We start from the raw sequence: 14,317 nt of genomic DNA, 5'->3' as shown, positions 1-14,317 counted from the left end.
ACCTTACAGGTTTATACTCTGTGTGGTAATTCTGGGCAATGTTTGAAAAATATAATGAAGAAGAAAATCATAAAATCATCTCCAACCCCAGAAAAACTATCCACAGTGGTAGAAAAGAAAGAAAACTGTTTTATGACATAATTAGCCCAGAATGTAAAGGAATGATAGGCAACCTGCTAAGAGATTAGAAAAACACCCACTGGTGAAAAGTCACCATAATTAGTCCTCAATAGAAGACGTGATGGCACCATTTGTCAGACAGAGTTCATCCTAAATTCACCTGGGAATTGGGAGGCCATCTGTGTTTTTTAATTGGCTATAGTCAAAGGAAAAATAAACTTCATGTCTTCATGACAGGCAGATTTGCAACTTGGAGCCAGGTGCCTGCCCTCCTAGAGAAACTGTAGGATACGGCTCTATCTTCTTTGCTATTTACATTTTATATCAATGATTCCCAGTTCCTAGAGAAAGGCAGTACTGAGTCAAAAAGACTGACAAATGGCCTATTTGGCTGTTAGAGTGATTTAGACAGATTGTAAAACAGAAAAATAATTTACATATGAAAGTTTTCCAAAGTAAATGCTTTAAGAAAAAAAAAAAAAGAAAAATTTATTTCCTTTTTTTCAAGAAGGATTAAGTCTTGTATTTCTAATTTGTATTTGCTCTTACAACAACCAGATCTAGGGCCATGGTCTTGAGCTCATGGACATCTGAGTTCCAATAGGTGCTGGATTCAGGCACCTGTGGGGTGACCTTGGGAACACTGTGTACACATAAAGAAGGGGCTTGTGGGGAAGTAAAAGGCAGAAGAGAGGAAGGTGCTATTGAGCCATGAGCAGAGGGCAGTACCAAGTTGGTGGAAGGACTGGTTTGTGCTACAGATACTGGCCCAGGTGGGGCTATGCTCTGACATATTCCTGGGTCCATGCAGGCAGATGAGATTATGATTGGATGGTCCACAAGCCTAGGTTGATGGAGAAACGAGGCTGCTGCTACAGATTCAGTGTCTGGGATTACAACAAGCCAGGAGTCCTCAGGCACTTGTGTGGGTTTTTGGCAGGAAACTGGAAGCAAAGGTGCTGTGGGTGCAATTCCCGACAGTCAAGCCTTCTGAGGGACGGGGACATGTTAATGCCTAGTTGGTATGTTCAGGAGTGGGTGGGAATCATGTGGTGGCAGCTTGGTGGGGGAGGGGGTCTCTTCTCAGAACTCCTTTCCTCTCAGTCTTCAGTCCCCTCTCACCCTAGCAGGAGACCTGGAATCAAAGGACAACGCACAGTGTGGCAGCCTGTGTGCAGAACAGAGCCTCTCTTCCCCCAGACACTTGGGAGTCTCTCTCCAGCCCAGGCCTCTGTGAGGTCTGTCTTCTGATATCAAATGTGTAGAGTTTGCTGAACACCAACCAATCCTCCAACATCAACTGGGTGCCAACAACTTAATTCTGACACCACGCAGAGTCAGCGCAGGCCCCACAAGTTCTGGGCTCGGTCCCACAACACTGCCCCCACTTCAGATGCCAGTCACAATGCCTGGGGCCCTATCTATACTTCCAAGCTACTGCCTGTAAATCGAGAGCACCCATAACCCTATCTTTAAGTTCAGTCATTTCAAAGATCTACTCAAATAACTCAGCAAATCACTTTACTTATGTTTATCAGGTTATCATAAGGATACAGTTCAGAACAGCCAAATGAGATAAATACATATAGGGCAAAAAAAAAAGTAGTGGGAAAAGATAGGAATAGTAACCTGGTAAATAGCTGTGATTAAAGAAATCCCCCATCTTTTGTGTTTTCCAAGAACAGCTTACTGCAAAAAACAACCCTATTATGACTTCGATGATGCTCCCTGATTTAGTCATCACAAAGCCACAGACTCTCCAAATTCCCCTTCTGACTCAGCTGAACAGTTCTGTCTTCAGTGTTCAGAATAAACTACTTAACAAAACTTTGTATTTTTCTCCAGGTTGCTGGACTTTGACACACTCACAGCCTGGTCAACATTCAACCCCTCCCTAAGCCCCTCCTAAGAACAGGCTGACATCAGAGTGAAACATTCTCTGATCTAGAATCTGATTTTGGCACCTTAATCCTGCCCTTCCCCTCCTATCTTCTGAGCTTGTTTGCTCCTCCCTGTGAAAGTCTTTGTCTGCCTAACCTTTGAGATCCACAAAGATCTTAGAGCTGGTGCTTTCCCCCTGTTGCAATACTCCTTTAGAATTAAGGAACTTCTTACCCAAACCTGAATTTGTTTTATTTGACAAAATCAAATAAAATGTGGGGAAGGAACTGGAAACTTAATATTTTACTGCAAGCCTCAGTTACGTCTGGGGGAACACAGTGGTAGATTTGAGACTCTGCGTGCCACACATTAGGAAAACACGGGGGGAAACCAGTTGTCGGGGGCAGTGTTAAAATGATTAATGAGTAGGCGATTATATGGAAGTGGTTGTAGTGCCCTGGGTTTCTAGGGAGAAAAACCAAAATCAGGACAATAACAATTTCTATCCTCAGAAAGAGCCTCCCAACCCTCCTTCCATCCCAACCCCAAATGCCTCTTTCTGTGGATTTTCAGCTTTCAGCTTCCCAAGGCTCTGTAGCTTCTCAGTATAAAGGGCTCCTTCCATGGATGGGGTAAGCAGGCTGGGACATCTGCAGGGGAAATTCCCCTGGAAGAACTAACGGGGCTTCAGTGACCTCTTCTTGCAGGCTCAAGACTGGGTTAGTTTGCACTCACTGAGCTCAGGCTTCCCAGTCAGGGTTATTCAATTAGTATTCAATGAGAAAATGCCCAGTGTTTGAAGAAAGCCAAACTACTCAAACAGTGTTTATAGAATAAAGGAAACTGAAACGCCTTTATAATTTATACCTCAACAGAAAACACTGAAGTATCTACCCCTTTCAGACAATAAATAGGCCACTTACTTATTTCCATGATAACAGATCATTTGGTAAATAATCATACATAAACAATTCTAGCAGATGCTAAGTTCGGCATTAAAGCCATACATCCAAGGCCAGGGATAGTGGCTCATGCCTGTTGTCCCAGCACTTTGGGAGGCCAAGGCGGATCGCTTGAGCCCAGGAGTTTGAGACCATTCTGGGGGCAACAAAGCGAGACCCACATCTCTACAAAAAGAAAAACAAAATAGCCAGCCATGGTGGATCACCCCTGTAAGTCCCAGCTACTCAGAAGGCTGAGGTGGGAGGATCACTTGAGCCCAGGAGGTTGAGTGAGCTGTGATCACACCACTGCACTTCCGTCTGGGTGACAGAGGGGAGATTCTGTCTCCAAAAACAAAAAAATAAAAAATAAACTCAACATCCAGACAAGAGGATAAAGAACAAAGATATCCACTGTCATAACTTCCTCACCCTACAAAAAAAGAAACCGATGTTTTGATGAAACTATGTAATTCACCAATTTACCACATATTGTTGTGAAAATGTATTCACTTTCTACAGCCAATAATGAAAGAAAGATTTTCTGTTTCTTTTCCCTGGCAGCATTTCCAAAAGGTGAGCCCTGAGATTCTGTTTTAAATTACTCCCAAAAAAAGAACAAACCTGAGAAACTTACTACACTCACTCTGCTGAAAAAAAGATAGTAAGAATTTTTAACAATGAAGTATATGACTTGATATTTTAATTTTCTGAAATCCACCTTTCATGGCCTTGGAAATGTTTTTTATCTTTCAAGCTCTACTGATGAAATTTACACTAATTGAAAAACTGAAGTAGAAATAAACGAACAAATCTAAGGCAGCAAACTCAGGGAGTGGTAATGCTGTTGGAATACAGACATATCTGGCTCAAGTGTCAAGTCAGGTCACGGTATCATTTGAGACATTCTCCTACCCCAATACTGCTCATTAAAATGCTCAGGGACCATCCTCCCAGGAGATCCTGCACTGTGCCCCATGGACACCGCAGCCGAGTTTGCACCACCTCACTGGGGTGGGGTTTTCGTTTTTGGTCGTTTGGGAGTTTTTCTCCCTTCACAAATCTGAATGAATCCAGGGGGCAGGAATCATTTGTGACTGTTTCCTCTCAACACCAGCAAACGACTGGCCGACCAGCAATGTGTCTCCAAGGGATGAAAACTAGCTTTGAAGAAATAAAATCCTTATGTCCCAAGGAGTTATCTTTTTAGGTTAAGGGTGTCCCAGGAGATTTCTCTCAGCCCCAGGGCATCCAGCTGCTCCCCTGGGGGGCTACACTTCCATACCTTGGGCCGCCCTCTAACAGGAGGTGACCTGGAGCTGACAGTCACTAAACACTCCAAGAGACATGGCCACTGTGGGCATCTTGAGTCATCCCAGACAGTTCTGAAATTCAGGAACAGGAAAAGACTAGATACAGGGCCCTGTAAAGTTTCCAAAGCAAAACCTCAAGTCAAAAGACATTCTTTCTGATAACGTGTCTGTGCCTAGGGAAGATGAATGAAAAAGAGGCACAAAGACTTTTTTGCAGTGGAGTGTCAGGGACTTTTTATTCTCTGTTTTCCTCTCACGTTTTTTCTACCAAAAAAACACAAATCTTTAAAAAAGTGTCATCCACTGCTCTGTGAAATCATGATTAATGAGTAAAATACTCTGTCTGAAACGTACAGTAAATGACCAATAGTTAATAATGTTGTGAATTGGAGAGGGGAAGTTAGCCTTTGGAAATGTCGGGAAGGAACTGGAAATTTAATATTTTACTGCAAGCCCAGTTAGACTGGAGGAACACAGTGGTGGATTTGAGACTCTGCGTGCCACACGTTAGGAAACCGCAGGGGGAAAACCAGTTCCCCTGGGCAGTGTTAAGATTAACGAGCAGGCGATTATAAGGAAGTGGTTATAGTGCCCCAGGTTTCTAGGGAGAAAAACCAAAACCAAACTCAAATGCATTTCTTGTAAATTACAACTTTAGGGAAAAACAAAATTCAGACTTAACGAACCACAAAGCTCCAATTCACCTCCATCTGCATAGTCTAAATAAGGCAACTACAGAACTGTAACCCATCGGTTATTTAATTTGGTCCGCTTCCTCATGCACCTTATAAAAACCTTTCCTTGAGCCCCTCTGGGGATCTCCGAACCACAAACCAGGACTGCAGGCTGCCCATGTCACAAATCGCTATTTGCTCAAATTCTTCAACGTTTTAACAGTGACTCCCTTTAATTCTTAATAGGAGAAAGGAGTGACTGAGGACCCCACAGGGTACAGTTTCTTCCCACACACCGAATCTGGGTCTCCCCTGAGGCGCTCCCGTCCTCACCGCACAATCTGGGGGAGACGCGGGGCTGCGGCGCGGAGCTGCCCAGAGCTCCGGCCAGGGCCGAGGTCGCTCTGCGGGGTCGGGTCGGGACGTGACAGGACGCGCGGGGTCCCGGCGGCCGGCCTGGCCGCCATCTTGCAGCGGAGGGGACAGAGGGCCGAGCTGCGCCCGCTGGGACTCGGGGCCCAGACTCCAGAGCTGACTGCGGGGAGGCCCGTGTGCCCCTATAGCAGGTTCCCGCCGCTTCCGACCACCCCGCTCCCTCCTCTGGGGACCCCCGACTCAGCAAACTCACCATTTCCCAGCTTCCGGGATGCCTGGCGTCTTAGCTACGGATCTCCCAGTGCCTGCAGGTCACAGAGCAACAGAGGTTCTGTTTATTCTCAGAACGCGAAGCCGCCTGGGCCTTCCAGAACGAAAGACTCGGGGCTGTGGCTAGGAGACCCGAGCTCTAACTGGAGCCGACAAAGGCCCCCGCCAAATCCCGGAAGCCGCCTCTGCTCTCCGGCTTCACTCCTGATTGGACGGTTTCCATTCCAGCGCCCCTGATTGGATAAAGCTCCATGCCCCGCCCCCTCATTGTTAGTGCTTTTTTTTTTTTTTTTCTGGAAGGGAGCCTGGCTCATTGAGCATTGAGGTGGGGCCGCCTGTTGCGGGTATTACAGCTGATTAAGGGGTGAGCTACGACTTGAAATGCACTTGCTCTTTCCCTTACCTGGTTCTGCTTGTATAAGACATCTTATTACCTAATTAAGTTTAAGAAGAAGTACATTTAGACACTTTTAAAGCAAGAAAGGCCCTCATCCTGTCCCTTAGCACCTCTCTTACCACACTGTACCCCACTGCTAACGCCACCGTGGGAGAGGGCCCCTCAGCTGGGAACAGAAGACCATACACTTCATTCACGTGTTTTCAATTAGGCCCTTGCATGATACATACACTGAACCAGTGCAAAAGCATCTTATAGGGTCATGCAGGCTGGGGTCCCAGGAGGATGTTGCGGGCGGTGGTGGAACATGGAAGAGGGGCTGGCCTTTTCTAATCTACAACTCTGCCCGCATCTCCTGGAGTCTGCATCACTGGTAACGGGGCCGCTGACTGTCCGTCTGTCTCTCCTTCTCAATCCCTTCAAGCTCAGGGAAGAAGGGTCCTTGGCAGCGACAGGGCTGGGAGCTCAGTTCCTCTGGGCCCTGCTGGCTCAGGCTCAGTGGCCATGGACTCCTCAGCCCTACCTCTGGTTTTTGTTTGTTTTTGTTTTTGTTTTGAGACAGGGTCTCACTCTATTGCCCACACTGGTGCAGTGGTGCAGTCATGGCTCACTGCAGCCTCCGGGGCTCAAGCAATCTTCCCACCTCAGCCTCCTGAGTAGCTGGGACTACAGGCACATGCCACCACGCCCGGCTGATTTTTGTATTTTTTGTAGAGATGAGGTTTCACCATGTTGCCCAGGCTGGTCTCGATCTCCTGAGCTCAAGCGATCCTCCCACCTTAGCCTCCCAAGTAGCTGGGGCTACAGGTTAGTAGTCAGTTCTCCAACTCCTGAGCTCAAGTATTCTGTCTGCTTTGACTTGCAAGAATGCCCTATTCCTGTTTTTCTGGAGTTTTGGAGCTAGTGGTGCTGCAGCACCTCTGCTTTCAGATTCTTCTAGTCTTCTGGCTGAGTAGAAGGTGGGAGAGGAGGTGGGTGTCAAACTGGGCCAGGGCCCTCGGCCCCCGTCTAGCTTGGTTAAACTCCCACTTGGGACAGATCAGACTCTGTGCCTTATTCAGTGAGACGTGTGGAACAAATACTTCCCTCTCCAAAGCAGAAAGATCCCTGATTGCTGACAGTCAGGATTCCATGCACTTGACTCGGCGTGGGGCCCGGCTGCCTCTCACCCTCTCACCCAGTTCCAGTCGCTGCATTCTGTGGCCTCCCTGCCACCAGATTAGGTGTAGACAATGGGTGTGGGACAGGGCTGCTGACACCCCTGGCTGACCAAACCCCTTTCCCACACTGAGGGGAGAAAAGGCAGGAGGTTAGGGGCTCCCAAAGGCAGCACTGCTTGTGACAGCACCACGGGAGTCCTTGGGGCCTACTAAGGGGCTGGGCTGGCACTCAGGATCAACTCTGCCTGACTCCAAAGCCCATGCACCTCCATGGACCTCACAACTCAAGCAGCTTCCTTAGGGCTTTGAAATCCTGGAGATTGACTCTTTTGCAACAGAAGAAAGATTTGTTTTGATTCTCATCCTTCTAGTACTCTTCACAATTGGAAATAATCCCCACCAGAGAATGCTTCTGAAATGTCTTGGAAACATTTAGAATAATTTGGGAAAATGGCTGAAGGGTGAGTTTAAGAGATCAAGGCCTAACATTCTATTTTTCATTTCTTATAGGAGAGATTTGACAGCACTTGTAATGGGCTCAATATGTCTGCAAATTATTTTTGTCCCCTTTCAGTATTTGTAGGCTGTTGATGATTTTCAATACAGATTAACTGTGACTGAAACAACCTTTTACTCTGAAAGCAAGAGACACAAAGGTATATCTGCTGAGAAGACATTTTCTTCTGCCACAATTTAGCCAAACAGCTGAGTATGTCTTAAAGTCAGCCTTTGATTTCTAACAAGTCAAGCTATTTGCCAAGACCACAATCAGACCATATGACTACTTCAACTACTTCATTGTCCCAGAAGGTTGACCAGACAGATCGAAGCTCTGGGGGTGGAGTGGTGAGAGGACCCGCACTAGCAGGTGGGCAGCCATAGGTCCATAGGTGAGAATCACTCATTAGGTGGGGTGTTTTGAGGTCCTGATATTTATGACACAATTAATGTGTATATTCCTAAAAGTAAATTATAGAACATTACAAATAATAAATCTATATATAAACTAAATATGTCAGCAATTACAACTACTGTTATTTATCATTATTCTAAGTGTGATCATCATTATTACCACAATTAGAAATAGTAGTTGTGGTTACTGCTGCTGCTGCTGCTGTTGCTGGAGAGATGGTGATAGAAACACTGAGTAAGGCTCTGCTGCCTCCTCCACCTGTGGCATCGGGAGCTGCTGGCTCACTAGTTTGGTGCACACTCTGGACCTCTTTGGTGAAGCTGCAGCTGAAGAGCCTTCAGTCTCCCCTATGGCAGAATTTGAAGGTGGCAGGTAGGATGGTCCCGAGATGCAGTTGATGGTGAAGAGGTGCACACCACTTAGTGAATGAGTGGAAGCCTTTGGTGAAAGGCAGAGTTTGTCCATGACACAGATCAGATTCCACTTTGACTGGGGCCAATCAGTGAAACAGACACAAATGCAGAACTGGAAATGGAGGACAAAGATTCAGTTGATGTGTTCCAGAAGCAGACAGGAGTGTGTACTGAGAACATACTGCTTTACCCCAGAACTCTGTTCCTACAGACCAAGCAGACATTCTCATGTAGAAAATTGCAGTATGGTTCCATCACGTCTGCTGGTCCAGCGTCCCTTTCTCTATTCTTCACTTTCCTGTTCCTCATTCCTTTATTGTACATAAATTATCGGGCGTAGCTGTACAAACATATTGATAATTTTTGTTTGCTTGCTTGTTTGTTTGTACTGAATGAACAACAATCATTGATTTCCAATGACCATTGAGTCATTGGTGTTGAGTGATTTCCAATGAAGACAGCTGAGGGAAAACACTGGTTCTGTGAAAAGACTCCCTTTCTCCACCAGGGACTGCTCACTCACCATTTATCTCTATATTCCAGGACTTTAACAACAACAATATAAAAAATATAATGATCCTTTAGGGTTGTTGGGGGCAGGAAAATAAAAGGGGGAATAACCTTTGCATACATTGTTCAATTAGAAAATTTTATTTTTAAAAATATATCATTGTAACACTAAGGACAATTTTATAACTTTTTAAGTGTAGCTGTTACACATAGAACAAATCTGTCCTCACACAGGACTAAGTGACAATTAAAAGAACAGAACAGATTCCAGATATGTTCTTCTTCAAATCCAGGATCTGGTTGTTTAAATACACATCTTGTGTAAAATGAAAAGAAAAAATTTAATATATAAATAGAAACAGGAAGTAAAGTTTCTCTAGCCACCAAGTGTGTTGGTTGGACTGAAAATGAGGAAGAAGGGGTTTCCGTCTGCAATAAGTTTGAAGTCCCCCCAGGAGCCAGGGAACTGTCCACACCCTCTGAGGCTTCCCCCTCCTCTTCTGCCTGGAGCAGGGTGCCTGTGAGATTTCCATGCCCTGACCCAGGAGGTACATGGAGGGTGAGAGGTTGTCTGTCTCACACCCAGGCACACAACCCTGGTCCAGGGCCCTCTGGAAGATATTCCCAGGGTCTCCGTAGGCTGCCAGGGTCACACCCTTCCAGAAAAGTTATTTAGGTAAGTTGACCCAAGAAGGGGTCAGTCCATGGGTGATACCAAGCCACCTTGCACCCTGGATAGAGGGCAACACATCTCATGCAACTGCAAACTACAGTAAAGCTCTATCTGCTGACAAAATCTGAGAGGAAGGAAATGAGACATCCTCCTTATGCTTTGAAGGAAAAAGCAACAGGCTAGAAGTGGTTGACTCATGTGTTCATGACTGCCATTGTCAGGGTAAGCTGAGAAGTGCATAAGCTCAGAAAAGGACTGTGCCACATGACAAGCTGGAGGGGGTGTGACAGAAGAGAGAGGAAGATGACAAATAGACTATGGGAAGCAAAATGGAAGTTCCGCTTCATGGAAACATAGTACATTCTTTCCTCACAATGAAGAAAAAAGGAAGAAGAAAGAAACTTGAAGACAGGCTTTATTTTAAAAAGAAAAAATATATTCTATAACAAAGTCTTAATTCATCTGTGCTTTCATGCAATGATTGGATGAAACCTGCTACCAGCACATCAATCCAATTGGCAACAGCATTCCAAAAAAATAAGAAAAAAAATAACGGGGTGTGTACTCTCGCCAAAGACACCTGAGAAACTCAATTTCCATGCATTACCGTGAGGAGAAAAAAAAAATTACCCAGATTGAATCGGGGACAGGATTAATCACTCCTGGGATGAAATACACGCAAATAGATTAAAATGGTGCTTGTGGTGCATGCGTATGTGCATGTGTGTGTAGTGTGTGTGTGTGTGTACTGTGGTGTGTTTGCCACTGAGTACGAGAAACGTTGCCTGCTTGAACTAAAGGAAATGCTTAGTCCTGTGGAATCCAGAATCCTCCACCTAGTAGGTGGCTCTTCAACCTCAGGGTTCAGTCTCAGCTCCTTTGAGAGCAGCCACACAGCAGACCAATTGCGGTGAGTGGGGGACTTCGTGGAGGATGCCAAAGGTTTTGTTGGGGGCTAGGCCCTAATTTGGGAAAATTCTGTGAAAGAATACATTCCTACCCACATCCAGGAGCTAAGTCCTCCTTTGGGCTCCAGAGGCAAAGTGGTCACTTCATGTCTCACCCCTCTGCTTTCTTCCCCACTCTGAAGTTGGCCACCAGGTGGCGGCAGAAGATCAAAGATAATATCACTAGAACCAGAGCAGGCTGACTGTCTTTTCTTTTTTACTGACAAATAATAATTTTATATATTTACGGGGTACAATGTGATCATTTTGATATATGTATACATTATGGAACGATTCCATCAAGCTAATCAACGTAGCCATCCACTCACCAATATATCTTTTTTTGTAGTGAGAACATTAAAAATTTAATTTTGCAATTTTGAAATGTACATTATTCACTGTGCTCACCATGCAGTGCAATAGATCGCTTATTCCTCCAGTCTAACTAAAGCTTCGTATCCTTCCATAAATCACTTCTTTTTCCCTATCCCACCCTTCCCCCTGACACAGCCTCTGGTAACCACCTTTCTAGTCTCTATTCTTTGTTTCTGTGAGATCAATATTTTTAATTCCATAGCTAGGTGAGATCATACAGTATATGTCTTCCTGTTCTTGGTTTATTTAACTTAGCATAATATCCTCTGGTTCAATCCAAGTTATCACAAGTGACATAATTTCCTTCTTTATAAAGGCTAAATAGTACTCCATTGTGTATATACACGTCTTTATTCATTCATCTGTTGAAGGACACTTAAATTTCTTCTATATCTTGACTATTGTCAATAATGCCAAAATAAACACAGGAGGGCAGATCCCTCTTCAACAGCCTAATTTGAATTCTTTTGGATATATACCCAAAAGTGGAATTGCTGGATCATAGGATAGTTTTTTTTTCTTCAATTTTACTTTAACTTCCGGGGTGCGTGTGGGGCAGGTGCAGGTTTGTTACATAGGTAAACACGTGCCATGGTAGTTTGCTGCACAGATAAACACATCACATAGGTATTAAGCCCAGCATGCATTAGCTATTCTCCCTGATGCTCTCCTTCCCCCATCCCCCAACAGGCCCCGGTGTGTGTTGTTCCCCACCAGGTGTCCATATGTTTTCATTGTTCAGCTCCCACTTAGATGCGAGAATATGCAGTATTTGGTTTTCTGTTCCTGTGTTAGTTTGCTGAAAATAATGGCTTCCAACTCCTTCCATGTCCCTGCAAAGGACATGATCTCATTCCTTTTTATGGCTTCATAGGATTCCATGGTGTATATGCACCACATTTTCTTTACATGGGATACTTTTATTTCTAGGTTTTTGAAGAACTTCCATACCATTTTTAGAATGGCTGTACTACTTTACTTTCCCACCAATAGGGTACAAGGGTTTCCTTTTCTCCACATTCTCGCCAACACTTGCCTTCATTGGTTTTTTTGATAAGAGACATTCTAACAGGCCTGGGTTTACAGACATTACTCTCTTCTATTCCCAATTAAGTGGTCAGAATGGTTTATTTAAAGTCTTTAAATGACCTAGAATTCTCCCAGTGAAAACGGTTTCTCATGTTATTAGCATAATTTCAAACTACTCATCAGAATGATAACTTGCCGTATGAGATGACATGCGTTGGAGAGAGCAATTGAGAGAGCTGCAGCCAGAACACAGACAAAGGAGAAGGGCTGGGATGCCTGTGGAGCTGGTGGTGAAACTTAACAGACAGAGAGGAACAGGGGAGAATCAGAAAATGAAGCCAGCAGAATTCTTGCACCACAGATCAGTGCTGCAGCCTGGGAACAGGCATCCTCTCTCCATGTGTAGAAGCATCACCTGAATGTTGCAGTCTTTTGCCTGCAGATACAATTTCACTCTAATAGGACCATTTCTTAGCCCCACCACAACCTCTGAGGAGGCAGAGAGGCTGAAAGTTAAGTTAATCACCAATAACCAATGATTTAATCAATCATGCTTATTTAGTGAAGCTTGCAGGGAAGCCCAAAATGAAGGGTTCCTAGAGCTTCTGGATAGCTGGATACATGGCAGTTCCTGGAAGGTAGGGTGCCCACACCAGCAGAGGGCCCTGAAGCTCCAGGTAGACGTTGTCAGAATCCAGTTGAATTATACAACACCCAGCCAGTGTCTGCTGCAGAATTGGCTGTTGATATAGAGAAATCTCCATAAATTTTGGTGACCGGAGGTCACAGAAATATTCTGTATTTATTGTTGGGTGAGGAAAAGGAAATACACTTAGGCTGATTTATTTTTTCTTTTTTGAGACGGAGTCTTGCTCTGTCTCCCAGGCTGGAGTGCAGTGGTGCGATCTCGGCTCACTGCAAGCTCCGTATCCCGGGTTCACGCCATTCTCCTGCCTCAGCCTCCCGAGTAGCTGGGACTACAGGCACCTGTCACCACGCCTGGCTAAGTTTTTGTATTTTTAGTAGAGATGGGGTTTCACTGTCTTAGCCAGGATGGGCTGGATCTCCGCCTGCCTCGGCCTCCCAAAGTGCTGGGATTACAGGCATGAGCTACCGTGCCTGGCCTCGATTTATTTTTTCTATATCTCTCTGAGTTCGAAAAGTGAAAAATAAGGTGGGGGTGTGTATATATTAATGACAAAAGTTGTTCAAGAGAAATATGTGTCAAACTGGCATCTACAAAGGAGAAGTAAAATAGTTTTGATAAACTCATCCCAAGAAATGTGGAGAAACAGGTCTAAGAAACACATTCTATTGCAGCAGGCCATCGCGTTTGTGAAAATCTCCGTGTGTAATATTCACATGCAGCCTGGGTTGACATCCATAGCCTTAGAAGAACAGAATTCTCTTTGTCATGAGCTGCTGTAAGGGCAGGGGTGACCTTTGTCTTTCCTCATCTTAATGTACCACAGGGAGGCGAGGACTTCAGTAAGTGGGATTCACAGCAAGGTGCAGATTAGAACTCCCTACAGAGGGTTGCACCATCCTGTGAGGTCCCATCCCAGAGATTCTGATGGGATGACCCAGCTTAGGGCCCAGGCATCAGCAGGCCTGAAGCCCCCAGGGGGCTCTGATGCACCACCAGGGCTGGGAAGCTCACCCCCGGAGGGTCCAATGCCCAGAGAGCTTTTTCCTCTGAGATAATGAGGAGAGCTTCATGGATGTCTTGGGGCCTGGGGCAGAGGACTAGTGTGTGACTGAGGAGCTCTTCTTAAGATAGACTCTAGAGGGGTGCATGGGTTCTATACTAATGTGTTTTTCAAATGTGTTTCAGGCCGTTTCTCTTCTTGACGATATGTCAGGAAATGCTTGTGTTTAGCTTTCGAGCTTAGGGAAACTCATCAAACCTAATGAAAATTGTTTCCATAATTTTCGTGTAAATAAAAATGATTTCTAATTTCATGATAGAAAGCTCCATGAAGTCTGTTTTCATCTGGGTGATAGAAGTAAAAAGACATTCTATTTTGTCTTTTTTTGTGTGTGTGTATATGGAAGTAAAACTACTACTCAGATTTCTTTGGTGATACATGAGGAAAAAGAGAGGAAAGAAAAGATCTGGGCTGTGATGGGAAGTGGTTTCTACCTGTTTTTCTGAGAGTGTGACTTCAAAAGAGTTAAATCACACACACCACTACAACAATTAGTACTAGTGATCATTTTTTAATGTAATAAAATGGAAAATACCGAATGGACACAAACATGTTCAAAAGGTTTATTTCGCCCCCCTCAGGTCAATTTCCACAGTCATAAAAAGAGACAAAATGAT

At 44.8% G+C, this 14,317-nt stretch overlaps 1 protein-coding gene across 4 annotated transcripts in view; it reads right to left on the bottom strand.

Annotated features, from left to right (window-relative positions):
* The window catches only part of ZNF267 (zinc finger protein 267), a 43,569-nt gene extending 37,781 nt beyond the window's left edge, over positions 1-5,788 (bottom strand). Inside the window, exon 1 of one of the 4 annotated variants that reach the window (XM_002833990.5) lies at positions 5,558-5,788. In XM_002833990.5, coding sequence (XP_002834036.1) covers positions 5,558-5,560 — 3 coding nt within the window. In that variant the 5' untranslated portion in view covers positions 5,561-5,788. The other 3 variants (XM_009236387.4, XM_054533826.2, XM_054533825.2) reach the window with 3 other exon arrangements.
* Positions 5,789-14,317: the final 8,529 nt, after the last annotated feature.

Source organism: Pongo abelii, chromosome 18, assembly GCF_028885655.2.
Source record: "Pongo abelii isolate AG06213 chromosome 18, NHGRI_mPonAbe1-v2.0_pri, whole genome shotgun sequence".
Classification (NCBI taxonomy): domain Eukaryota; kingdom Metazoa; phylum Chordata; class Mammalia; order Primates; family Hominidae; genus Pongo; species Pongo abelii.
Note: the sequence above shows the minus strand (reverse complement) of the source record. Positions and strands in the feature narration are given on the sequence as shown.